The following is a 24,851-nucleotide window of genomic DNA, read 5'->3' as shown; positions in this document are numbered from 1 at the left end:
AGCTGCTACAGCAACATCCTGCTGTGATTCCCTGAGCACCTCGGAAAGAGAAAGGACAGTTATCCTGATGTTCAAAGACAGGGAAACCGAGACACAGCAACAGCTCCCGCACCTCTCCCGTTCATTCCAAAGGCAGACGATCTCCACCACCGTCTCTGCTCCAGCCCAGCCTCCTCCCACTCCCAAATTGCTTTTATGGAGCAAAATTGCATCAGCGACGCTGTGGATGGAGCCAGATTCTCCCCAGAGCCAGCGACGCTGCCGTGTTTTCCCTGCCTCGGCTCCAGCCGGAGCGCAGGACACAAGATGGCACTGTCAGACAGAGCACGGGGACCTCGCCGGGAATTTGGGAAGCTTTCCCTGCCTGGGAATCAGGGGATGAGCGAGCTCCCCTTCCAGGGAGAGGCCGCAGAGGGATGGGGCTACAAACTCTGTTCAACTTGCGCAGCTAAAATGGGTAATTTTAGGTGGAAATTCACCCGACAGAGACAGATGGTGAAGATGGACCTTACCCAGGGCACGTGACAGCTTTTTTGGGAAGACCCTCCTCCAAGAGAGTGCCCAGAGAGGCTTCTCGGGGCTCACACCCTGGGGAGAGGGTGCTGTGGGTGCCACCACCCAAAGATGGATCTATCCCACCAAAAACATGATGGGAAGAGGGCAGAGACCTTGTTTGGAGCACCCAGGGGTTCCTGAGGTCAACATATCTTTTAGTAACAGAAGCCTGGGCTGGAAGGACCTGGAGAGGTTGGTTTGGCTGTTTCCACACCAAAGCAGGATTGTCTCTCCCTAAACTGAGGCACCTGATCTACCTTCCTCCTCCATCCCTTCATGGATGGAGACATTGCAGGATCCCAGTGTGGCCCCAGCTTCTCCAGGAGGCCACTCAGCTCTCTGAGCATCCCATGGCCCGTGGCCCTGGTCTCTCCCACCTCTGGGGACTTGCCCAGTGGACCATGGGCAAGGCTCAGAGTGTTGGGCTGGGTCAGGGGGTGAGACCAGTGGGGTGGACCAGAGACCCCTCACCATGTCCTCAGGACCCACCCAAGACGTGTGGCTTTCCAGGCTGGAGCTGATCCTCCTTGAGGTCTTCCAGGTCCTGCTCTTCATTCCATCCCTCTCCTGGATGTTATCTGAGATGCCCTGAGCCTTGCAGGAGGTCCCTGCAGAAGTGACTCCCTCTTGCTCCAAAAAGGCCCTTATTCATCCAGCTCTTGCCATTTTCTCTCTTCCTCTCTCTCTCTTTTCTTTTTTTTTTTCTTTTTTTTTTTTTTTTTTCTCCCATGGACATTAAAAATCCAAAGGCATATTTGGAGAGCAGACAGCTTTGGGCGGGTGTTGCTGGGCTAAAAGATCTCTTCCTTCCCCAGATACAACCCATTTGTCTGCCTGGCCACCTCCTCCCACCCCGGGAACGGCCGCGCTTGGGTGCACGGAGCTCTCCCTGGTGGGATGAAAAGTCTCCGGATAAAAAATTAGCCGCAGGTCGCAGCATTCCTTCCTCCTGGCCAAACTCGCCTCGCCGCCACCGAGGAGCTGAGCTGCGATGCCTGGCCGGTGATGCAAGGCTCGATTTTTCCAGCACGGTTTTCCCTCGGGCTCCAGGCGCTCCCGCCGGTGCAGCTCCGGGTGCTTCGGGCGTGGAGCTCCGCCAGCCTCCACCCGCTCGGGATCCGGCCCTGGAAGCTCTGGAGTTGCAGGCACAGTTGGAGTGGGGCTTTCTTGGTGGTAAGATCTGAGCGTGGCTCTCGTGCCCCGTGGGTTTTTGTTTTTGTTTTTTTTTTTTTTTTTTTGGGTGGAGCTTTTGCCCCAAACCACCCCCAACACCCCGCGGATACGGGGGGCACATGTGAGGGGACAAAACTGGGCAGGGGGTGACCAGGGGACCTGGGGGGACGCACCACACAGCGCTGGGAGGTGCAGAGAGAGATGCTGGGGCAGCACCCCCCCCGCTCACTAACCACAACCCTCACCCCCGCCCTGCACCAAGGACCCCCTTATCCAAGTGCTGATCCCTCTGGATCAGCCCCCCACCCCAATAACAGGCCTGTGCTGGGCTTGGATCCCCTCCATGACCCCCCAACCCCCCACTCGCACACTCCCCCACCCCCCCAGCACCAGCAGTGCCAGTGCAGGAGTAAACAGCACTGGCAGGATGAGTCCCTCGGGTCTTCCCCAGGGTGACAGCCTTGGCCCCTGGGGCACCACAGCTTCTCCCCAGCCTCAGGAGCCGGGAGTGAGCACCACCAGCCCCCCGGGGGTGTAGGATTCCCCCGAGGAAGGGGGTTTAGGGGGGAGAGCCCCGGGGGTGGTCGTTACCCCCGGTCCCAGCCTCGGGGCCGCGGAGGGAAAGGGACATCGCTCACGCAGGAGGCGAAACAGGGCGGAGAGATGCTCGGGGAGGGCAGTGGGAGGGAAGGGGGGCCAGGTCTGTCTGCGGCCCCCCAGCTCCCCACCGGCCCTGGGGTCGGTATCTCCTGACCTCTCGCTGAGCGAGGGACTGCGAGCCAGGGAGGGATGGGATCTGCGGGAGCCTCTGCCAAGAGCTGGCTCCAGATCCGCAGGCAGCTCTGGGCTGCATTTCCCCTCCGGCGCGAAGCGGAGCTGGGGTGTCCGAGGTTCACTCCTCGCTGACACCGACCCCCCGAGACCCTCAGCGGCACGTCGGGCCCCGCGGGGAGGTGAGCGGTGCCCGGGGGTGCGGGGGACCTGCGGGGAGGCGGGGGGCTGGGCTGGGGGTGGGTGGAGGGGATGGAGGGATGGATGGAGGGATGGGAGGATGGAGCGGAGGGAGGGATGCGGGGATGGGAGGGAGGGCAGCGGCGGGGGCGCCGGGGGGGTGCTGCGGGGCTGGGCGCTGGGGCGGGGGGTCTCCGGCCCCCCGGCGGGGCGGCGCCGGCTCCCGTAACCCCGCCGCTCGCTCCCAGCCCTATAAAAGCCCGGCCGAGCCCCGCAGCCGCTCCCGCCGCCTCCCCCGCGCCGAGCCCCGGGAGGCACCGCCGGGGAGCAACAGGCCCCCCTGGCCCGGCCACGCGTGAGCGGAGCCCCCCCGGGGAAGGGGAGCGGGAGGGGAGGCGGAGGGGGCGCATCCATCCCCTCCTCTCCCCGCCGGGGACCGGGGACTTGCCCCCCGGCCGCCGCCCCCTCCCCGAGCCCGGCCCGGGGGGGGTGAAGGGAGCCGCCGGAGCGGGAGGGGCGGGCGGCGGAGCCCCCCCCGCGCCTGGAGCTGCAGGTACCGGGCCGGGGGGGACGCGGCGCCCGGCGGGGCCCAGCATCCCCCCATCCCTTCCCCAGCATCCTCCCAGCTGGGTCCGCAGCCCCCCCCGCCCGCCCCGGGCCCCCTCCATCCCGCACTTGTTGCTGCCCGGTAGGGCTGCACCGGCTCCCGGTTTAGGGCGGTTTTATTCGGGGGGGTGGTTTGGGAGGGGGTGGAGGTTGCAGCCTCCCCTGCTGTCCCCCGGCAGCCAGCGGTGTCCGGCTCGGCTCCAGCTCGCTCCCCCCGAGGCCAGAGCCAAGCCTGAGCCCCCCCTTTTCCCCTCCCCAGTCCCATCTGTGCCCCCCTCTCCCGCCTCCGCCGACCCCCAGCTCCTGGCCCGGAGGAAGGGTGCGCGTTCCGTGCATCTCCCATCCACCGAAATCTATGATCAGCTCGGTGTGTGTCTCCTCCTACCGTGGACGCAAGTCTGGGAACAAACCACCCTCCAAAACATGCCTGAAGGAAGAGATGGGCAAAGGGGAAGAGTCGGACAAGATCACCATCAACGTGGGGGGCACCCGGCATGAGACCTACAAGAGCACCCTGCGGACTTTGCCGGGCACCCGCCTGGCCTGGCTCGCCGACCCCGACGCCCAGAGCAACTTTGACTTTGACGGGAAGAGCAACGAGTTCTTTTTCGACCGCCACCCCGGGATCTTCTCCTACGTGCTCAACTACTACCGCACGGGGAAGCTGCACTGCCCCGCGGACATCTGCGGGCCCCTCTTCGAGGAGGAGCTCACCTACTGGGGCATCGACGAGACCGACGTGGAGCCCTGCTGCTGGATGACCTACCGGCAGCACCGCGACGCCGAGGAGGCCCTGGACATCTTCGAGAGCCCCGAGCCCGGCGGAGGGGCCAGTGGAGAGGAGCCCGAAGAGGAAGGGGGTAGGGAGATGGCCTTGCAGCGCCTGGGCATGGATGACAGGCCCCCCGGGGCGGCGGGGGCTGCTGGAGGGGGTGGCTGCTGTCGGAATTGGCAGCCCAAGATGTGGGCGCTCTTTGAGGATCCCTACTCGTCCAAGGCGGCCAGGGTAAGATCCCGCAACGCGCCGGTGGGGACGTGGGATGGGGCCCTGCTGGGGTTGTGTCTTCAACTCCCTGTCCCTGTGGTGAGATGGACTTTTCTTGTGGTTTTTTGTGGGTGCCCTCATTGTCATCCCCCTCCTCCCATCGGGCACATTGGCCGTCCCCCATCCTACAGGACACCTCTTCCATCATCTCCCAGTTTCCTCCCAATGCATCACACCTGGGGATGCTGGGCTGAAACTGGAGGCAAACCCAACCCCTGCCTCCTTTGCACCCTCAGGTGCTGCCTGGGCACCTCTGGGGCATACAGAGGTGAGGGATTGCTCTTGGAAAGGCTGAGTCTTGGCAGAGGCCAAGGATGCTCCAGGACAGGCAGAGTGCTTGGGTTCCTCTCGCTGGGTTATGGCCACGCCAAAAGCCACGTTCAGTGGCCGAGGTGTGGAGAGGGGGTCAGGGCTGGTCCTGAAGCAAATGGGATCCTCATGACTGTCCCCAAGGAGCTCGTGCTCCTCTTCTGCAGCAGCAGCAGCCCCGAAGGACACCCTGTGGCCCCCTGTCCCCCACTGTCACCGTGTTGATGCCGCCCACGGTGCCCATGAGGACACGGTGCCCATCAGGACGTGGTGCCCATCAGGACGTGGTGCCCATCAGCACGTGAGAGCACAGGCTCTCAGCTGTTAACACACAAACCACCCCTCCCCAGCCCCCACACCCACACACGTCCCCAGGGCCCCATGTGCTCACACACGTGAGCAGGACCCTGCACCCACAGCCCCCCCGGGCCTCCCTGGGCACACAGACAGTCCCTACCCATGGGCACCGACATGCCCGGGATGTTTTCCCCAAAACCAGGCGCATCTCCAGGCTCTCTGTGCATGTGTCTCCTCTCCCAGCTGCTCTCAGATCATCCCCAAAATGCTGTCCCCCAATCCCCAGACACCCCCCTGTACCCACCCAGTCCCATCCCCCGTCACACCCAGCTCATAAACCTGCGCCCCCCACACGGACGGGCATTTGGGATCAAAAGGAATTCTGGATGCACTTAGAGGTGTAAAAACCCCCCATCGATGGCAAGAAATCCTGCAGGCATTTCACACCCACCAGCAGCGCAGGGCAGGGGTCGGTTTGGCAGGGAGGTGTTTTTGCAACACACACCCGCAGAGGATGCTCGGGCAGGGAGAGCTGAACTCCTCCTAAAAGGGGGGAACCCGCTCCTTTGCCCATCTCTGCGGGCTCATCACCTCAGGGAGATGCCAAGTGGTGCAGAGCTCCAAATAAAATATTCGACAAAATTAAAAATAAACCCAAGCACAATAATTCAACTCCTTACCCCCCACCCCCCTACCATGGTGTTATTTGGATTTGCTTTTCCCGTGTTTCCTGTTTTCCTGTGTGCTGAGCTGCTCCTGGAAAGGCTTTAGCAGGAGGAATGTGTTGGAGGGAGCAGAGATGGTTGTGATGGAGCCCTGGCTGGGGCTGGAGTGGGACTGGTTTGTACTGGGAGCTCCCTGCTTCCTTCTCACTGCTCTGTGCTAAAGGCTCAGCAATGCCAGGGGAATGGTCACCTTTCCAGGTCACCACTGGGAAAAATACCTGTGTGGTTTGGGAGAAGGGGAATCTGAGGCACAGAGCAGTGAAACCAACCCCAGTGAGTGCAACCTGCCCAGTGTTCCCCATCTGGAGTAACCATCCAGCACTGGGATGTTCTGGGGTCCACGAGCACCTCTGTGGGTGCAACGTTCATGGTGCTGCCCTGATGTTCTGGGCTGGTGAGGTTTGGGGTGGTGGGGATTTCTTTAACACTGCCCTATTTTGGGGTGGGGAGGTTTGGGGTGGTGGGGATTTCTTTAACACTGCCCTATTTTGGGGTGGGGAGGTTTGGGGTGGTCAGGATTTCTTCAATTCTGCCCCATTTTGGGGCCTCCACCTTCCTTTCCAGAGCCAAAGGGGTGCTGCTGGTTGCAGAGAATGCTCCAGAGCAGCCAGTGTTGGTGCATTTTCCAAACCTTGGGAAGCAGCAGTCCCAGGGTGTCCATGCAAACCCTCAGCTGTGACTAAGAGTCTCAGGAGCTGAATTTCTCCTCCCCATGGAGCAGCCCCTTGGGCCCTGACTCAGTGGCTCCCTGCTATTTCCATCTTTCCCTCCCTCCAGCACTCCTCCTGAGCTGCCAACTGCACGATTAGAAATCCCTCCCAAGTTTTTAGCCCCTTTTCCATGTCCCATTGATGTCCATGGGATCCCTGGCTCCTCAGTCCAGTCCACTCCCAGGGAATTTGGTCCCTGGTGCAGCTGCTGTCCCAGCTGGAGTTTAACACTTTTCCTCCCCATGAGAAACTGCCCTGGCTGGGATTTCACCTCTACTTCCAAATTCCTCCTACTTGGAGCTTCTCATTATTTTTCCCCATTTGGGGAGCCCTGTCCTCGCTTCCATGGGCACTGCCAGGTCGGTGAGCCCCTGTAGGCCCATGGATTCTTTGGGAACACCCATCTCAAGCTGTTGAGTGAGGTTGAGATCACACAGATCGTCAACAGGTTCTGCAGGACTTGTTTGTGGGAGTTCTGGTGTGGTACTGGGTGAATACATAGATTTGATTTTATTTTAAAGACATTTTGGAAAAGAACTTGAGTTTTGAGCAGAGACTGAGGCATCTTGGGTCAGCCACAAAACTGGAGCAGCACTGTTGGTTTGGGGGGGGGACACGATGGTTTGCACTGGCTGTGAACCCGACTCTCCTATTTTTAGAGGTTGTTTTTGCTCCTGGAGCTAAATCAGGTCTCAGCTCACTCTCACACAGCAGAGCTGCTTCATTACCTGAGTGTTCACAGGGTATCACCCCCTTCCTTGGTCTTTTATATTTCTTCCTACTTTGCTTTGAGTCCGAGTTTTCACTCTTGAGGTTTTCCCGAGATTTCCCAAACAGGGAAACTCAGGAACATGAGTCAGCCACCGGCTGAAAGCGGATTATTTTGGCTGTGCCACTGCTGTGTAGGGACACTTGTCTGGCTAAACTGGCCTTCAGAGCTCACTTTTTGTTGGATTTAATTCCCAAGCTGCATGTGGCTCATCAGCCTTCAGAGCCACATGTGGTCCAGAAGGGTCTGATTAAGGGGTGAGGAGCATCTCATCCCATCCCTGAGCTGGTGCCTGGGGTGGGAGACTCACCTTCCAGAGGTTTCTCCAGCAGTTAATGCCTGGTTTAACCTTCCCACCAAACCCTTGATGGGCTGACACTCCCTGTGCCGTCCCCCCACGGGTTTGCCCTTGGGGACACCCCTCAGGGATGCTCCTGGCAGGCTCTGGGCTTCCACTCCGGGCTTGGGTTTTTCTCCAGTGTGACTCAGGCTCTCTGTGCTGCTGATTCACTCCAGCCAAGGGCCGGGGCTGTCTCCTGGAGCAGCCTCATGGAGCAGCTCTTCCCAACGCAGCCGCTGGGGTGGGTTGGGCAGCAAATGGTCTCATCCTGCTCAGTGCAGGGGCAGCAAAGGGGCTGGAGCAGGATCTGCTCCCAGGGAGCCAAACCCACTGTGGTTTTGTGCTGGAGGAAGGTGGAACAAAAGCAAGAGCTTTTCTGCTCAGAAGCTTTTTTTTTTTTTTCAGGGGCTCTTGGAAACAGATGCTCTGGGTAAAGGACTCATCATGAGCTCATCCAGCCGGGAGGGGGCTGAGCAGGATTGATGGGGCACCACAAGGTGGTTCTTTCTGACACAGCCTCTGATTTCCACCCTCCTCGCTGATATCCATGAGGAGGAGGTGGCATGGAGGGGACAAAGGTCTCACTGGTCTGCCAGAGGGGATAAATGGGAATATCTGGGTGTCACCAGGCCCAGGCCTCAGCAGGAGGCTGAGCTCTGCCTGCTCCTCTCCTTGTCCTGCCCTCTCAGTCCTGGGACCTTTTGTGGGCACATCATCCACCACGGACCCTCGGGGAGCAGGAATGGAGTGAAAGGACATCTCTGACACATCCAGACCCCAAACCTCACAGTCATGAATGATGTGACCCTCTCATCTGGCGTGGTTTGGGATGCACGTGGGGGAGAGTTCTTTGACTTTGTCCTCTTAAAATTAAGGAATTAAATTCTTAAATTTTGTGTCTGTTCCCAGCGGAGTCTCACTCTGATCTCAGGCTGTTCCAGGTCTCACTTCATCCCCATAACTGTCATTTCTGGCACATCTCCAGCCACAGCTGGAGCCCAGCTCACCTTGCCATGGACAGATCGTAGCACTTGGAGAAAGGTTCTGGCCCCAGACACTGAGGTTTGCTGCCAACTCCTAGGACAGGTCCAGGAACCCTTCCCTGCTCTCCACCCTTGGTCTTGGCACAGTGGGTGGCAGCTCCTGGGGTGTTTTGAGCCTCCCCCAAAGAGGAGAGGTCGCCCCACACCACTCACGGCGTGTGTAATTCCTGCTTTCCCAGGTCGTTGCTTTTGCCTCGCTCTTCTTCATCCTGGTCTCCATCACGACCTTCTGCCTGGAGACACACGAGGCCTTCAACATCGACGTCAACGTGACGGAGACCCTCGTGGTGGGCAACACCACGACGGTGCTGCTGACGCACAAGGTGGAGACGGAGCCCATCCTCACCTACATCGAGGGCGTCTGCGTCCTCTGGTTCACCCTCGAGTTCCTGGTCCGCATCATCTGCTGCCCAGACAAGCTTCTCTTCGTCAAAAACCTGCTCAACATCATTGACTTCGTGGCCATCCTGCCCTTCTACCTGGAGGTGGGTCTCAGCGGCCTGTCCTCCAAAGCCGCCCGGGATGTGCTGGGCTTCCTGCGGGTGGTTCGCTTCGTCCGGATCCTCCGGATCTTCAAGCTGACGCGGCACTTTGTGGGGCTCCGGGTGCTGGGCCACACCCTCCGCGCCAGCACCAACGAGTTCCTGCTCCTCATCATCTTCCTGGCCTTGGGGGTGTTGATTTTCGCCACCATGATCTACTACGCCGAGCGCATCGGGGCCAAGACGTCCGACCCCACCGGGAGCGACCACACCCACTTTAAGAACATCCCCATCGGGTTCTGGTGGGCCGTGGTCACCATGACGACCCTGGGCTACGGTGACATGTACCCCAAGACCTGGTCGGGGATGGTGGTGGGGGCTTTGTGTGCCCTGGCCGGGGTCCTCACCATCGCCATGCCCGTGCCCGTCATCGTCAATAACTTTGGGATGTACTATTCCTTGGCCATGGCCAAGCAGAAGCTGCCAAAGAAGAAGAAAAAGCATATACCCCGTCCAGCCCCTCTGGACTCCCCCACCTATGGCAAATCCGAGGAAAACTCCCCCCGGAACAGCACCCAGAGCGACACCTGCCCGTTGGCAGTAGAGGAGGGGGCGACTGAGCGGAAACGGTCAGGTGAGACCCCAAAGGTGGGGAGCAGGGAGGGGGAGACCTCCGGGAGCACCCAAGGCAATATTTTTGGGGCCCTGTGACCCTGGGGATAGCCCAGGGTGTGGCCTCCATCTCTGGGGTGGGTGAGAACTCTGTGTAGAAGGGGCTGGGACCTTTGAGTGTGAGGGTGTTGGGGGCCCTATGGGTGGACCAGGATGCTGCAGATCAAGTCCCCCCTCCAGGAAAGGGGGGAAGGCCATATCCTGCTCTTCCAAAAGACATACCATGCTCTCCTAATGGCATAGATCAACTCACCATGGTGGGATTCCAGGTGTTCCTCCATTGCCCACCCCTCCCTCACGCTGAACAAAGGTAAGGCCACTTGCCCAACTCCCATTAAGCCTGGTCATGCCCTTGGGATAGATTTTCCTTTGCTTCCTCCCACCATAAATCATGGAAACCTCCATCAAAATGGATAAATCCCTGGATGTTCCCTGGGGCTTGACCCTACCTCCCCATTCATTTTCTGGTGGACACAGTCCCTGCATGGCTGTTCCAAATCCTGAGCAAAACCAGCCCCTGGACATTTATTATTCGCTCTCATCCTGAAGTTTGGGGTTTGGCCAGTCCTTCCTTTGGGTCGGGATAGGGCATGGCTCCAGTTGTGGGCAGCTGTTTGTGGGCACCACCCCCTGGGCTCAGCCTGGGGGTCTCTGAGAGCCCTGTCCCGGTGTCACCACTGGCCATGGCAGCTGCTCTGCCCTTTTCCTCTTGGTTTGCTGCCAGTGGCACCTCTGGAACAGCTGGAAGAGGAGGGACCACAGAGGGGTTGTGTCCTGCACCAGCATGATCTCACTGAGGTCAGCCCTGGACAGCTGCACATCTGGAACAGGTGTTTAACAGTGTCCTTCATCTGCAGGGACACGGGGAGCTCTGAATGCCCCAAACAGCTTTTTTCCTTACAAATCTCCCTTTTCCATGTGCCTGCACATCCTGTCTGCCCCAGGAGCCCTGGCAGAGGGAGCAGGAGCTCTGCAGGAGCAGGTCAACCCTGTCCCTTCCCCCTGCACCCCCAGGAGCTCAGGCCAGGCCCTCCCGTGGCAGAGCCTCCTCTCAACCGAGGAACCAGGGAGTCAGTGACATTAATTAGCACCTCCCACTGTCCCGAGCAGCTGGTTCCTCCAAGAAGTTTTGGAGAGCTAATTCCCACTAATCAAGTGGGTGGATCTCAAAGACCTGGGGGGTTTCCTCCTTAGCTTTGGCTTCACGCAGGGTTTTTATAACCCTCAGCAGGGGAGGAGCTGCTCTTTGCTGCTCGGAATTAAGTCTGGGATAGTTCTGCTCCCCTGGAGTTAATTACTCCAAATCAACGTGTCCAGGCTGGGATTGTCCCTCAGTTGGTGGGTTTTGCCTGGACTGTCTGCAACCTGGTTTCATCTGCTTCCTTGAATGCTCTGACCAAACCCTTCTGGCCACCACGAGCACCTCGTTCTGTGGCTTTATCAGCTGCTGATGGGTCTCTGCCACCTCCCTGCAGACTCCAAGCAGAACGGGGAGGCCAACGTGGTGCTGTCGGATGAGGAGCAGCCGCTGTCGCCGACGGACGAGGGGAAACGGCCCCTGCGCCGCTCCAGCACCCGGGACAGGAACAAGAAATCCTCCACGTGCTTCCTGCTGGCCACGGGGGACTTCTCCTGTGCGGCTGATGGAGGCATCCAGAAAGGTACGGCTGGAGGTGTCAGCTGGCAGGGTGAGGTGGAGGAGAGAGGTGGAGGTTTGTTGTTGATCCAAGGCAGGGGTTCATCTCCATCCGCCCCCCAGCTCTTCTCTGCTCCCCAAATCCATGTCCTCCTGCCTCTCCATCTGCTTCATCTCCGTCCACCACATCTCTCTGTGCTGGCCCCACACTTTTTGTTTTCTCCTCCCCCTGATTGCCCCTGTTTGGGGTCTGTGACTCCTGCCCTGCATGGGGACAGGTCTGTCCCTTTGCTCCCCAGTGCTCCAACTTCTGCCCCTCCAACTCTTCTCCCTGGGCTTCAATTGTCCATCTCAGGGTGGTGTGAAAGGGACATCTCCTGGGCACGTGGTGAGGTTGTGGCTGAAGGTGACCAAAAGGTTTTCAGTAGGGAAAAAAATCTCCATGTTTTCCTTTCCTCTCCCCCCCCCGACGGCTCTCGGTGGGTTCGAGCGTGGGGAGCTGTGATGTGTCAAGTGCTGCCTTGCCAGAAGCTCTGGGCTGCCAGAAAGGCTCCTCTGGGTTTGGAAACGGAGCTGTGCTTAAGTGTTGAGGTTTTCCATGGGAAACTGAGGGGGAGATGAGTCAGGAAAACACAAAACTCTTCCTGCCATGAGAAAACAAAGTCCCCTTCAGCCTGGTCCCGGCCTTCTCTGCCCCTCTCCCACCAACTCCACCCCTGTGAGGGTAAATCCAGTGCCACAAAATCCAGCTGCACCCTCGATTGCTGGGATAATTCTTAGGGCAGGGCTCAGATTTTTAGCTCTGCAGGTTTTTTTATGTGTTCAGGCTGCTGCCTGTTGCTCCCAGGGAATGGTGCCTGGAGCTGGGATCAGGCAGGAGGAGGGATGAGCTGCTCACCAAGACCTGTTGGTGCTTTGGAGACCCTCAGGGATCTGTTGCTTGTGGAAGTGGTTGGGATGGTAGAGACTGGATGGGCTTGGGATGCAGGGAGGTGTTTGGGGGCAATCACACTTATCACAGTAGTAAAAGCAAATTGGTTGTTTCCTCCTGGGAAATCAAGGATTCCCTTTGGCATTCCGGCTCAACCATAGAAAAGAGAGAAAATTAAAAGCTTTGCTCATCTTTGGGCAAATACTGTCAAATATTTGCTTGAAATGTTTCATGCTTTTTTCCTGGAAGTTCCTTTTCCTGTGAAGTTGGTTTCTTTTCTTAATGCCTGTTAATGTGAAGATGTGAGGGGGCTCCAGTCCTGCTCCGGACTGGGAGGGGGAGGCTGAACTGGAAGGGATGAAGGAGAGGGATGAAAGCCAGTGCTGATCGTCATCCTCAGAAAATGCTGAAGTTGGGCATCTCTTCAGCTGAAGCATTTGAACCTGGTCCCACTGGAGCCTGGAGGAGCTCTAAGAGCTGAGGATCCAGAGCTGCTTTCGCTGCTCCCAAATCCCATTTCTGGGTTGCAGGAGACCAGGAGGTTTCTCTCCTTGCATGGTGGCAGCAGCATCTACTGGAAAGGGCACTTTGGTGATCATTTTTGGGGTGTTCTGGTGTCTTCCCTGCCAATATCAGAGTGCTTTTTACAACTTAAAACAGAGGTGTCCGTGGTTCACTTATCCCCACGTTGCTGCAATGGTGTTGCACCTGGAGACAGGTGGATGCAGAGGGGCTTCAGAGATGCTTGAGACCTTTTGGGAAGAGGGAACCTCAGTGCCTGGGTCCTGCTGGTAGGACGGGTGGGATGCTGGCCCAGAAGGTCAGGGGGAAATGCTCCAGAGCTCAGGGGTGACCAGAGGTGACCAGGGGGCAGAGCAGCCTCCAGCCAGGAGCCGTTGGGAGCCGCAGAGGATCCTCTTCCCTCGCTCCTGATTTATCTCCTGCTGAGGCTGTTTGTTCTGGTCCTGGGTTCTTGGCAGCCCTGCAAATTGAGATGAGCTTGGTTCTGAGCCCGACTCGCTGCTGGCCATCTGTCAGATCCTGGGACAGGTACTGGTGTCTGTGCAAGCTGTGGAAAGCAGGAGATGGAGCTGGTTCAGGAATAAGCTGCAGATCTCGGTATTTATCATGGATCAAGCCCAATTCCAGTGGTTGGTCTTGTTAGGGCAGCTCAAAGAGAAGTGTTACCCCTGCCCACCACCCCTTGGACCTGGGCCTGGGGCACACAGAGCTGGGTTGCTGTGGATTCCCATGTGGAATGTGTTTCTTGCCCCTGTGGATGCTTCCAGTGGTGTCCCTTTGCTCCCTTGATGCCAGGGACGGTTTCAGACCCCTGATCTCCCTTCAGCAGTTCCCAAAAATGTGTCCTGCTGGGCCCAGACACGTTGGCATGAGTCTGCTTTGGAATGTAAGCCTTGTCCTCTGCTTGGATGGAGGGATAGGGAGGCAGGAAGAGCCCAGCACCCCCAATGCCAGTGAGGTGGGTTATGATGGAATCATGGAATCATTTAGGTTGGAAAAGAGCTCTGAGATTGAGTCCAATCGTTCCTCCAGCACTGCCCATGTTCCCAAGTGCCACATCCACCTGCCTTTTAAATAACTCCCCCCCCCTTTATCAGCACACTGATGTGGCTCAGCAGCAATTTTTGACTCTGTGGCCAAACCCAGAGTGTTTTCAGATTTTCTTCCTCTGTCTCTTGCTGTCAGTGCAGGGCCATGACCTGGGATGGAGCTGAGGATGCTCCAGTTCTGGGCCCTCAGCTCAGGAAGGACATTGAGGTCCTGGAGCAGGTCCAGAGAAGAGCAACAAGGCTGGGGAAGGGACTCAAGCACAAGTGCTGTGAGGAGAGGCTGAGGGAGCTGGGGCTGTTCAACCTGGAGAAGAGGAGGCTCAGGGGAGACCTCCTCACTCTCTGCAACTCCCTGACAGGAGGGGGGAGCCAGGGGGGGTTGGTCTCTTTTCCCAGGCAACCATCAGCAAGACAAGAGGGCTCGGTCTTCAGCTGTGCCAGGGGAGGTTTAGGTTGGAGATTAGGAAGAATTTCTTTGCAGAGAGGGTGCTCAGCCCTTGGAATGGGCTGCCCAGGGAAGTAGTGGATTCTCCATCCCTGGAGGTTTTTAAGATGAGACTGGATGTGGCATCAGTGCCATGGGCTGGGAACCACAGTGGTAGTGGATCAAGGGTTGGACTTGATGATCTTGATGATCTCTGATGATCCCTTCCAACCCAGCTGATTCTATGATTCTATGATTCTATGGTTCTATGATTCTATGAGCTTCCACTGGCAATGCCTGGCTGGGGGGAGCAAGGAGCAGCCCAGGCCCAGGGCTGTGTTAGGAACAAGCACAGGCATTCCCAGGCACTGCTGCCTCCCTGCTTTACCCTGTCCCACGTGCTCCCCCCTCCCTGCCCCTGCACTGGGAACTGAGTATTTCCTGAGGGAAGCCCAGCCTTGGAGGCGCCCCTGGGGTCACACAGTGCCCCCTCACTCTCTTTATAAGCAGCAAACCTGTTTGTAAAGCAATCCCAGTGACCTGAGGTAGCACTGGAGTTACTGGGATTCTGGCTCTGCTAATGAACTGCAGCCCTGGCAATCAGCAGAACACAACCCCCTGGGGCTTTGTGGCTCCTCCTGTCCCTGAGCTTGGTGGAAAACCACGATGGACTTGAGGGATGGAGCCCTGAGCTCCTTCCCAGGTGCTCCTGCGAGTGTGGCTCGGGAATAAACTGATGGAGAGAAGGGAGCGCTGGGCTGGGGGAAGGTTTGCCCTTGGGGATGCAGAGGGTCCCTGGGGGAATCCAACATCTTTATGAAGTGCTGCCCCAAACTGTGGTGTTGGAGACTTAATCAGAACAAGCAGCATGATTTTGGCCCTATTCCTGTACCCTTTTCCAGCCTTTTTTATTCAGAGAATGGAGCAAGAGGGCAAAGATCCTCCCTGTAAACTTGGATCACCATGGAGGCTCCAAGCAAGCCTCGACCCCGTAACTCCTCCTGCCAAACTGGTGCTGTTTGGGTGCTGGATCCAGGGTTATCCTAAGCTTTCAGGGACTGTTGGATCTCAGCAGGATTGCTTCCCACACACGGATCAGGGTGGCAGGGAAACGTGAGCTCCCCAGAGAGCCACAGCTCTCCCAGGAAAAGAGCAAGGGCTGAGGAAGGATGAGCCTAATGCAGTTTTTTGGGGGTTTTGGGGGGAGCAGGAGGGTCTTTGCATCAGCTGCTGTAGGTGAGAAACATCCCCAGCTCCCTCCAGCTCAGGGCTGTGCTCATTCCCTCCCCTCTCGCTGGGTGGATCCAAGCCAGAAAGTAAATCAGGAAACTGCTCCTCTTCTCAGGGGCTGGTTCTAGTCCTGCTTCCACTGCAGAGACTGGGAAAGCTTTGCTAGAGTCAGCAACAGGTTTGTCCCTCTGTGCCCTGGACCCACCTCTACCTGAAAAACAAGGAGCTTCTCGGGGGGCTGAGTGGTGGGAAGGGGTTGAAGGATCCTCACCCTCCCTGCTGGGTGCTGGAGATGAGAAATGATAGGGAAAAAAATATTAGAAGGGGATAATAAAAATCAGGTTTAAAGTGCTCTGGAGCTTTTTCCGGGTGACACTTTGTCTCGGCCTCCTCCTGGGGGTGATGCTGTGACTGCTCCGGGGTGAGCACTGATTCCTGATCCCAGCCCAAACCAGCCTGGCCAGACCAGCAGAACCCAAACTGCCCCCGGAGCACCCCGGGGGTGGGACACAGGGAGGGGTTCCAAGCTTGGCACTGCCCCGGGGGCCATCCATCACCCTGTTTTTCTGCTGTCAGGAGCCTCTCCCTGTGCTGCCCCTGTACACACCCCATCACTTCCACGCTCCTGCTTTCCCTGGATCCTGCTGGTTCTCGGGAAGGGCTCAGGCTTGGCTGGGTTTGCTCACCCAGGAAGATGCAGGTGCAGGGACATCGGGCTCACCATGGCCAGGAGCATCATTAATTTTCCATATTTTGGCAGCAGATCCAGGGACAGACTCATCTGCAACAGTGCTGCAGGTTGGACCTAAAAATCCAATTTTCAGTGCAAATACTTAGTGCCTTTCCAGCAAGAAAAGTGGCTTTTGACCTGTGAGAGCATTTCTTTTGGCTGTTTGCTTTTCCAATAAAAGCTGGAGCAATTCCTGGCTCTTTGGGAAGAGTGTGAAGGGTTCCTGTGCTTGAAGGAATATAAATATCTGCAATTTCTTATGGAAAATAATGAGCACATCTACCTGCTCCTTTCCACACAGAAAGGTGTGTGCAGCAGCTTGGGGTTTAAAACCCAGAGCCGTGGGAATAACTCCTTCAAAATCCCATATTTGTTTGCGTTCTGCTGCTTTTCCCTGTCTGCTTTAGCCCACAAAACCCCCAGTTTCATTCCTCATTCAGAAAAATTTGGGAAGCAAAATCCAACACTCCCCAGGAGCAGTTTGGTCTCCCAGGACTGATGACTCCCAAGTCCTGGTTTTGGCCAGTGCTGCTCCATGAAGGGAGGGGGAAGGTCTGGAGGATCTTTGGTTGCCCTCAGAAAGCTCTTCCTGGAATTTTTTAGGGGGTTGATTGGGGTGTGGGGCTGGTGACGCTCCCCCTGGTGCTCCCGGCTTTCCCGGCCTTGGGAATGGGGCTGCTCGGCTCTAACCTGTGTGTTTTCTCCACCAAGGCTATGGAAAATCCCGGAGCCTGAGCAGCATAGCTGGCGTGGCAGGATCCCCGGGGGGCTTGGCCCCGCTCCCGTCCCGCTGCAGCTCTCCCTGTGCTCTGCAGAGCCCCTGCTCTCCCGTCCCCTCCATCCTCTAAAACACCTCCCGGACCCTGCTCTGTGTCGTGTCGCTCCGTCCCCCCTTCCCAACAGCTCCGTGGCTCCAGTTTCCAGGCGAGTTCCAGCCGGGACATCTCCACCCCGAGCAGCTGGTTCTGATCCTCTCCACCCCCCCTGCCCTGCTCTGCAGGAGCTGTAACGTCTCCACTGACCTTGTCTCGTGTTCAGGACACACCCCTGGAGTGGGGTTGGGGTCATTTCCCCCCCTCAAAACATTATTAATCCCAAATAAACCACAGGCTGATCCCTGTGATTCCCTCTGGGGTCGAGCCCTCCCTCCCGTGGGCCGGTTGCACTTGGGCTAAAGGGTGGTGGAAACACAAGAAGGACATGTTGACTTATAAAATTATATCTCATTGTGCTGGAAATGGCTGAGTTCATATAATTTTAGGTTCTGTTTTGTTGTTTTTCTTTTTCATTTTTTTTTTTTTTTAATTTAAAAACCAGCGTCAAGTTTCCGGAGGCAACAGATGAATAAACCTCTATTCCCTGCCCAGCAGTGGCTCCCCTCTCATTTTGTGCCTTTTTCTGCCTAAATCACACTTGTTCTTTCCCAGATTGTGTCTGATTCTCCATCCAGCCTCAGGGACAGGCCTTGGAAAGCAGCCCTGAGGTCCTGTGGAGGTTGAAGGGCCCTGGGAGAGGCTGGGATAATAGGTAGGGATGTTCCCATGAAGAGCTGGGAGGTGGTGGGAAGAGGAACAACGGTCCCTGGGAAAGCTGCTGCTGGTGTTGAACAGTGGGAACAGGAGGGATTTGAGACAAAAAATGATGCCTAAATGGAAAGGGGGGATGAATCCTTTCTGGAGATGGACACGGGGGGGTGGGGCAGAGCATTCCCATGGGAATGGGTGCTGGGTTTGACCCAGATCCCCCCCATCCCTGGGAGGAGGAGGAGGCTGGAGTGCCAAACCCCTGTTACGCTGCTTTTGCTCGTGTATGTTAGTTTTTGGGGTGATTTTTGGATGATCTCAGGTGTTTCTGGAACTCAACCCAACCCTTCAGTCCCTGATTTGTGGCTCATGTCTTGCTCTGTTACCCCAGCTCAGCCCCCCCAGAGCCATCTGGGTTTGGGGGGGCTGCAGGGGCTGCTTTGGGGGTGCAGCCCTGGTCTGGAATCCCACCCTGGTGCTCTTTCAATCTCACCCTGAGCAAGGCAGGGCTGCTGCCTGGAGAATTTTCTGGACAGCAGAGCTTAGTTTTGGGCGTGTTTGAAAAGAGCCCCAAAAGGTTTTTGGGGATCAGAGCCTTCCCCTCCATCACGGCCAAACTGGAGCTGGAGCTCAGGGAGTGATGCAGAGTGAGGATCCCTGGGGGGCAGGGATGGGCAAAGGTTGGACTGGATGATCTTGGAGGTCTTTTCCAACCTTAGTGACTCTGTAATTCCATGGTCCCCACACCCTGAAGGAACTGGGATGGATTTTGGTGTTTCCCACAGCCAGGACCCTCCTGCTCCATCCCAGGCCCCCTGTGCCTCAGTTTCCCGCAGTGTAGAGAAGGAGCTGCCAGGAGGAGCCAGTTCCACCTCCAAAACAACCCCCCTCCGAGTCCTACCCGGGGCCAACAAGAAGCCCTTCACTTTTATTTTGCTTTTCTTCCTCCCTCACCGTGTCCCAACCCTGTGAGAGCTGAAGGGAAGCAGAAAAGAGGCGGAAAAACTTGGTGCCACGAGCTGGATCCTGGGGCTGGATGGCAGGAGCCCTGCAGAGACCCAGTGCTGGAATTTCTGGGGATCTGGGGAGAAATTGGGATGAGCTGCATCCATCCTCTGCCCAGGATGTCCTGTGGTGGTTTCTGACCCCTGTGCTGTGCTGGGGATTCACCCCCTGTTGGCAGCACCTGTGTGTTAGTGGTGTAGCTGCATTCCTGGGATTTCTGTGCTTAAAGTGTATTCCCATAGGAAATGGTCGGAGTGACTGGGCAGGTCCATGAATCACCCAAAAATCCATGAACTGGCTGAGTCCAGCTGGCATTTCTCTGGCTCATCCTCCCCTCTCGAAGCAGGAGGAGCTGGAATATCCCCATCCCCTGAGAGAGGGAAGGTCACCCTCTGTGATTTCAGTGGTCTCTGGACCACAAATGATTTATCAAGGTCACACACCAACTTTGGGGACGAGCCAGCCATGAAACCCTGTCCCTTGAATCAGACCAGGATGCCCAAAATTTGGGGTTTTAAGCAGAGGATCAATCCCAGAGCAGATCCCAGGAGATCCCCCCCTCTCCCCACAGCAGAGCTGGTTGTCTGGTGTGGAAAACCTTTGGTGGACCCCCCAAAATCTGATCCCCACTGGAGCAAGGAGGGCTGGGCAGGAGCTGCCACAGGATGCAATTTTTAGCTGTGCTGTTATGCAACTCGGGAGAGGGGATGACTAATGTGCAGAAAGCTCCTCTAAAACAACCAAACCCCAAAAGGGAGACGGAGGGATTTCAGTGGGAGGCACCGAACTGCTGAGAAACCCTTCGCATCTTCTCCCTCTTCCTCCCCACCTCCCTCTGATTTGGGGGATGCAGGAGGGAGAAAGCAGCTTGTTGGTATTTTTAAGAGGGGTCTGGGTTGATTTTGGGGGTGAATTCAGCAGGGCTTAATCCCCTGGGTAAGAGGAGCTGTAGTGGAGCAGAGCAGAGCTGTAAATATCTCCGGAGCCCAGGGTTTTATCTCAAACAGTGGCCAAAATTGGCTGCCTGGAGAATAGGATAAGAATAGAGCAGGAATATCCGATACTTCCCCTGAATATCCTCCCAGAGCTTATCTGTGTTTAGGGATCTGGAAGGAGCTCACGTTCCAGCCCAGAGAAAGGAAGGTTGTTGGATTTATTCCCGAGGAACTGAATAAATCCACAGGATTAGGTCCATGGCTGCCTCTGCCCAAGTCCTAACATGGCATTTAAAAAAAAAAAATAAACTCAAGGGGTGTACAGGGACTGTCAGGGCATCCCAGTGTGGACAGGAGGGGTTCCCATGGGATGAGGGGACTCTGCTGGGTCTTGTTCCCAGCAGGATGCTGTGACTGAGGAGGAACATATGGATAACACTGTATATTGTATGTGTGTGTCCCTTGCCTGTGGACAGTGGGATGCCCGGAGCTTTAGTGCCCCGTGTCCCTCTCCCCACTGTGGCTCCAGACACAGGAATGGGACCAGAAATTATGGAACTGTGGAATGTTTGGGTGGGAAGGGACCTTAAATCCCATCCAGTTCCACCCCCTGCCATGGGCAGGGACACCTTCCACTGTCCCAGGTTGCTCCAAGCCCTGCCCAAGCTGGCCTTGGACACTCTAGAGATGGTGCACAATGTCTCTGTTACTGTCCCGATGTCGGAGCTCCCACATCCCTCTGTCCATGTGTCCATCCACTCTGGGACATGGATCAGCACGTTGGGACAAGGACCAACCCCTATAACCGCCCACCCCTGGTGCTGAAAGCACTACAAGGAGCAAAACCAGAGCAGCCTTTGGATCCAGGGAGGGGATTTGGGGGCAGTTCCCCCTTCCAGCATCAGCTCTTCCTTCTCTTTTCCTCCTGGAAGGCTCGGAGCCCAGCGCTGCGTGGAGGCTGCACCAGGATCCCGGGGTTGCGTGCAAAGTATTAATTTTTATTGTTGCAACAACCGCTCTGTTTCTTAGGAGATGCCTGAAAGAGCTGAGAAAATAGAAAGGCCTGTCAGGCTGCCGGGAGGGAGGTGAAGATGTCAAGAGAGTAATTGCTCTACCCAGAAGGAGCCTGTTCCTGGCTTCCCCAGCACTGCCAGGAAAAATCCTCAGTGCTCATTTGATGACAATAAAGGAAAAATAGAAAATAAATAGCAACCCCATGGTTTGCCCGTGCTGACGAGGAATGGGGAGAGCAGAGGCAGATGCAAAATAAGATGCAGTTGAGCTTATAAATAGGAGCCTCCCAGCTCCCAGTCTGTTACTTCCTCACCTCCACCCGGGCACTTGATCCTTACGCTTTTCCCACAGAAAAGGTAAATGAAGGAGCAGAAAGTATTTTGTAAATTGCTGGGGAGGGGGTCATGCTCCTCCTCCTGTGTGGGATGGGCTGGGGCAGGGAATGAGTCCTGGTGCTGTGGAAAAAATAATCACAGAATCAGGGAATGGTTTGGGCTGGAAGGGACTTAGAAGCTCATCCTGTTCCACTCCCTGCCATGGGCAGGGACACCTTCCCCTAGCCCAGGCTGCTCCAAGCCCCATCCAGCCTGGTCTTGGACACTTACAGGGACAGGGTAGTCACAGCTTCTCTAGGAATTCCATCCCAGCACCTCCCCACCCTCCCAGGGAAGAATTCCTTCCCAATATCCCATCCATCCCTGCCCTCTGGCAGTGTGAAGCCATTCCCTGTGTCCTGTCCCTCCATCCCTTGTCCCCAGTCCCTCTCCAGCTCTCCTGGAAAGGGCACTGGAAAGGGCTCCAAAGTTTCCCTGGAGAAACAAAGTTTCCAGGGGAACCCCCCCCAGCTCTCCCAGCCTGGCTCCAGAGCAGAGGGGCTCCAGCCCTGGCAGCATCTCCGTGGCCTCCTCTGGACTCTCTCCAGCAGCTCCACATCCTCCTGCTGTTGTTCCCAGGGCTGGAGGCAGCTCTGCAGGGGGGTCTCACCTGAGGGGGCAGAGGGGCAGGATCCCCTTCCCCTGCTGCCCCTGCTGTGGGATCAGCCCAGGGCACGGGGGGTTTGGGGTCCCAGCGCACGTGGCCGGGGCGTGTTGAGCTTCCTGTCCCACCAACACCCCAAGTTCTTCTCCTCAGAGTTAGTGCAGGACCTACCCAAACATTGTGCTGGCCCAGCTGGGTGCTGGCAGCACTTCAGGGTGTTTGGGAAGATGCTCCTAGTGGGACTGTGGGAACTCACCATCCCTGGAATTTTTGGGGGATGGCCCTGGCAGCACCACAGCAAACCCGGGTGATCTTTGGAGCTGGGATGTGCCAAGTCAGGGTAGCACCCTACTGATGTTGGGTGGCAGATCCCCACCCAAAAAAAGCCTCCAGGAAGGGGCTGTGAGGGTGGGAGAGGCTGGAACTGACCACTGAACAAACGGAGCCGGTGCCGATGAGCTGAGACAGGAGGGTGGTTTTCTCGTGGTGGCTTTGTCCGGGGGACAAAAAATAATAAAAACCTGGGCTGTTGTTAGTTATTTTTAGTTGTGCTAACTTTTTTTTTCCAAGGCTGGGAAGCTGCTTCCAAGGCAGGTCCCTGGAGGCCGTGGGCAGCAGGTCTCGAGCTCGCACAGAAAATGGCTTTGAACGGGGAGGAGGAGATGGGAGTTAAAAGCTGACTTGTGCCCCTGGTAAATCAATCGACCTGATGGGGAATGTTTCCAGCAGGCCACAAGCCCTGCCAAGAGCTTTTAGCTGCTCACAGGACTGATGGAACCAAGAGCTGGGATAATTTTCAGCAGCTGGTCCCCGGTTGCTGCTGGGGGTGATGCTGGGTCCCCAGACCCGTCACTGTGGCAGTCTGGGAGGTGGGAAGTTTTCCTGCCAGCTGTGGGATTTAGGGGCTTTCATTCCAATGGGATGTGGGGTTTGAAAAGCCTCTATGTCTGGGCATTGCTCACCCGAGCTGTGCAGTGACACCTGATGGAGAATGAGACCTTTATTTTGGTGAAAACAGGGTGGGTTTGGAGCTGTGTTGGGTCTGCAGGGAAGGAAGGTGGGTTGAATCCATAAAGCAGAATTCCATGGCTTATCATGTGCATTAGGCACTGTCTGCCTGCCTGACAGCCCCTTGCCTGGGAAGCAGGCCCTGGCACATGGGGAGAGGCGGTGGGTGACTCAGAGCTCCAATCAATGGTAATTAATTCAATGATAACAAATGAGAGGGAGAGAGAGAGAAGAAAAAACACTGCGGGATTAATGCACCAGGCTTGGCTTTGGGACATCTGGCTTGGGGTTGGCTTGGGAAGTTTTGGGCAGGAGCAGCTTTCTGGAAGGAAAAGGCTGCAGTGGGAATGACATTTTTACTATGTTCTTCATTTTTACCCTCGAAATCCCCGTGACTCCACGTCTGGTTTCTCTTGGAGAATTGTTTCCCAGGTCTCCATCGCTGATTCCGTTCTGAGGCTTTGTTAAACCATTTTTTCCCGGTTTACTGATGGAACAGCAGCATTTTATCTCTCTGGAAATGCACATTTTGCTTTGTGCTTGGTCTGTTCTCTCCATCCTACAAAGTCGGGGTGCCCTGGAAGCTCAGCCTCCCTCCCACTCCCCTGTTTCTCCCCAAAGAGCCGCTGGAACACGATGTTTAATGTGTTTAATATTTGTGTCTTTAATTGCAGACTCCTGCCAGGACGCCCTCGCTTCCAGTTACGCCCAGGGCGAGGTGGTCACCTTCTCCTGAGCCCCGGCTGGATCCAGGGAGTGCCCCGGTGAGGGACACCTTCCCCCAGGGATGCTCTTCCCAAGGGATGCTCTTCCCAAGGGATGCCCTCCCCGAGGGATGCTCTCCCCAGGGGATGCCTTCTCTTAGGTGGAGGGATGTGTATCCTGAGGGATGCTCTCCCCAAGGTGGAGGGATGCTCTCCCTGAGGCCAAGAGATGCTTTCTCCAAGGGATTCCATTCCCAAGGCCAAGGGATGCTTTCCCTGAGGCCAAGGGATGCTCTTCCCAAGGGAGATGGTCTCCCCAAAGCTGAGGGAAGCTCTTCCCAAGGGACATGCTCTCCCCAAGGCCAAGGGATGCTCTCCCCAGATCCCAGGGATGCTCCCTGCAAACCTGGGACATGCATTCCCCCAGGGATGCTCTCCCCAAATGCCAGGGATGCTCTCCCCAAATGCCAGGGATGCTCTCCCCAAATGCCAGGGATGCTCTCCCAAGGCTGAGGGATGCTTTTCCCAGTGGACATGCTCTTCCCAAGGCCAAAGGATGCTCTCCCAAGGAGCCTTCCTTCCCCAGGGCTCCAGCTCCGTTCCTGGTGGGGGTTGGCAGCAGGGTCCCCTCAGAGGTGCCACAGGGCAGTGGGGCCAGGAGGGAGGTTTGGGGGTGTCCCCACTCCCCTTCCTGCTGCCAGCCCTGCCACAGCCACACTTCCCATCCCCACACAGCACCCCTGGGCTGCCCCCTGCCCTCGCCCATGCTTTGGGATGCACCTCATCCCTCTGGAGCCTCTCCAGCTGCTCACCGGGGCATCTCCTCCTGCGGCTCCACCCGTGCCCTCACCCCCTCCATCGTCCCCCAGGCACTGGGGACCCTTCTCTGGGGTGCCAAAGGCTCCATTCCGGGTGCCATGGACAGGCCCCAGGGATGCTGAGCCCGGGATGGAGATCCCTGACCAGGATGGGGGACGAGCGGGTGGGTTGGGGCTGGGGCTGGGGCTGGGGAGCGATGGGTGGCCGAGGAACCCGGCTGCCTGGCGGGGTCAGGCTCTGTCCAACGCTGTTCATGTCTCTGTGACCAAGGCAATACTCCTGTCTCCGTCTGTCCTGCCCGCATGCCTGTCCCACCAACCTGTACCAGAGTTCCAATAAACACATCGATGAGCTGGGTCAGCTCCCGGACCCTCCTGACTCCCTGTTTCCTTGCTGCTGCCTCCCTGAATCCCCACAAAGCCCTGTCCCAACCCCGGCTCTCCCAGCAGAGGGAATGGGGATTTCAGCAGTGGATCCCCTCCAGGGAGGTGATTCTGCTCCTCTACTCTGCCTTCCTGAGATCCCACCTGGAATACTCATCCAGGTTTGGTGCTCCCAACTCAGGAAGGACTTGGAAGTGCTGGAGCAAGTCCAGAGAAGGTAGTGAAGTTAATAAGGGAATGGAGCACCTCCCCTATGGAGACAGGATGGGAGAGCTGGGGGTGT

General features: G+C 57.0%; 1 protein-coding gene across 5 annotated transcripts; it reads left to right on the top strand.

Moving 5' to 3' along the window:
• Nucleotides 1-1,376: 1,376 nt before the first annotated feature.
• KCNC4 (potassium voltage-gated channel subfamily C member 4) lies at nucleotides 1,377-23,824 on the top strand. Of its 5 annotated transcripts, none has more exons than XM_032710823.1 (5): nucleotides 1,377-1,728; nucleotides 3,545-4,291; nucleotides 8,703-9,639; nucleotides 11,153-11,338; nucleotides 16,911-17,671. In XM_032710823.1, the coding sequence occupies exons 1-5, from the start codon at nucleotides 1,561-1,563 to the stop codon at nucleotides 17,045-17,047; spliced, it is 2,175 nt and encodes a 724-aa protein (XP_032566714.1). In that variant the 5' UTR covers nucleotides 1,377-1,560; the 3' UTR covers nucleotides 17,048-17,671. The 5 variants fall into 5 exon arrangements, with proteins under 5 accessions (XP_032566714.1, XP_032566716.1, XP_032566717.1 ...); XM_032710825.1 differs by lacking the exon at nucleotides 16,911-17,671 and adding an exon at nucleotides 23,337-23,824 and having other exon boundaries at nucleotides 1,379-1,728; XM_032710826.1 differs by lacking the exon at nucleotides 1,377-1,728 and adding an exon at nucleotides 2,181-2,681.
• Nucleotides 23,825-24,851: the final 1,027 nt, after the last annotated feature.

The sequence above is a fragment of the Chiroxiphia lanceolata genome, chromosome 25 (genome assembly GCF_009829145.1).
Source record: "Chiroxiphia lanceolata isolate bChiLan1 chromosome 25, bChiLan1.pri, whole genome shotgun sequence".
Classification (NCBI taxonomy): domain Eukaryota; kingdom Metazoa; phylum Chordata; class Aves; order Passeriformes; family Pipridae; genus Chiroxiphia; species Chiroxiphia lanceolata.
This window is presented reverse-complemented; position numbering and strand designations above follow the sequence as displayed.

What these genes read in the sequence shown, in the direction of transcription:
- KCNC4 (XM_032710823.1), top strand. Translation starts at nt 1,561, where the DNA reads ATGCAAGGCTCGATTTTTCCAGCACGGTTTTCCCTCGGGCTCCAGGCG. An exon ending in GACTGAGCGGAAACGGTCAG is followed by an intron (nt 9,640 to 11,152) that starts GTGAGACCCCAA and finishes ACCTCCCTGCAG; the next exon opens with ACTCCAAGCAGAACGGGGAG. An exon ending in TGATGGAGGCATCCAGAAAG is followed by an intron (nt 11,339 to 16,910) that starts GTACGGCTGGAG and finishes TTCTCCACCAAG; the next exon opens with GCTATGGAAAATCCCGGAGC.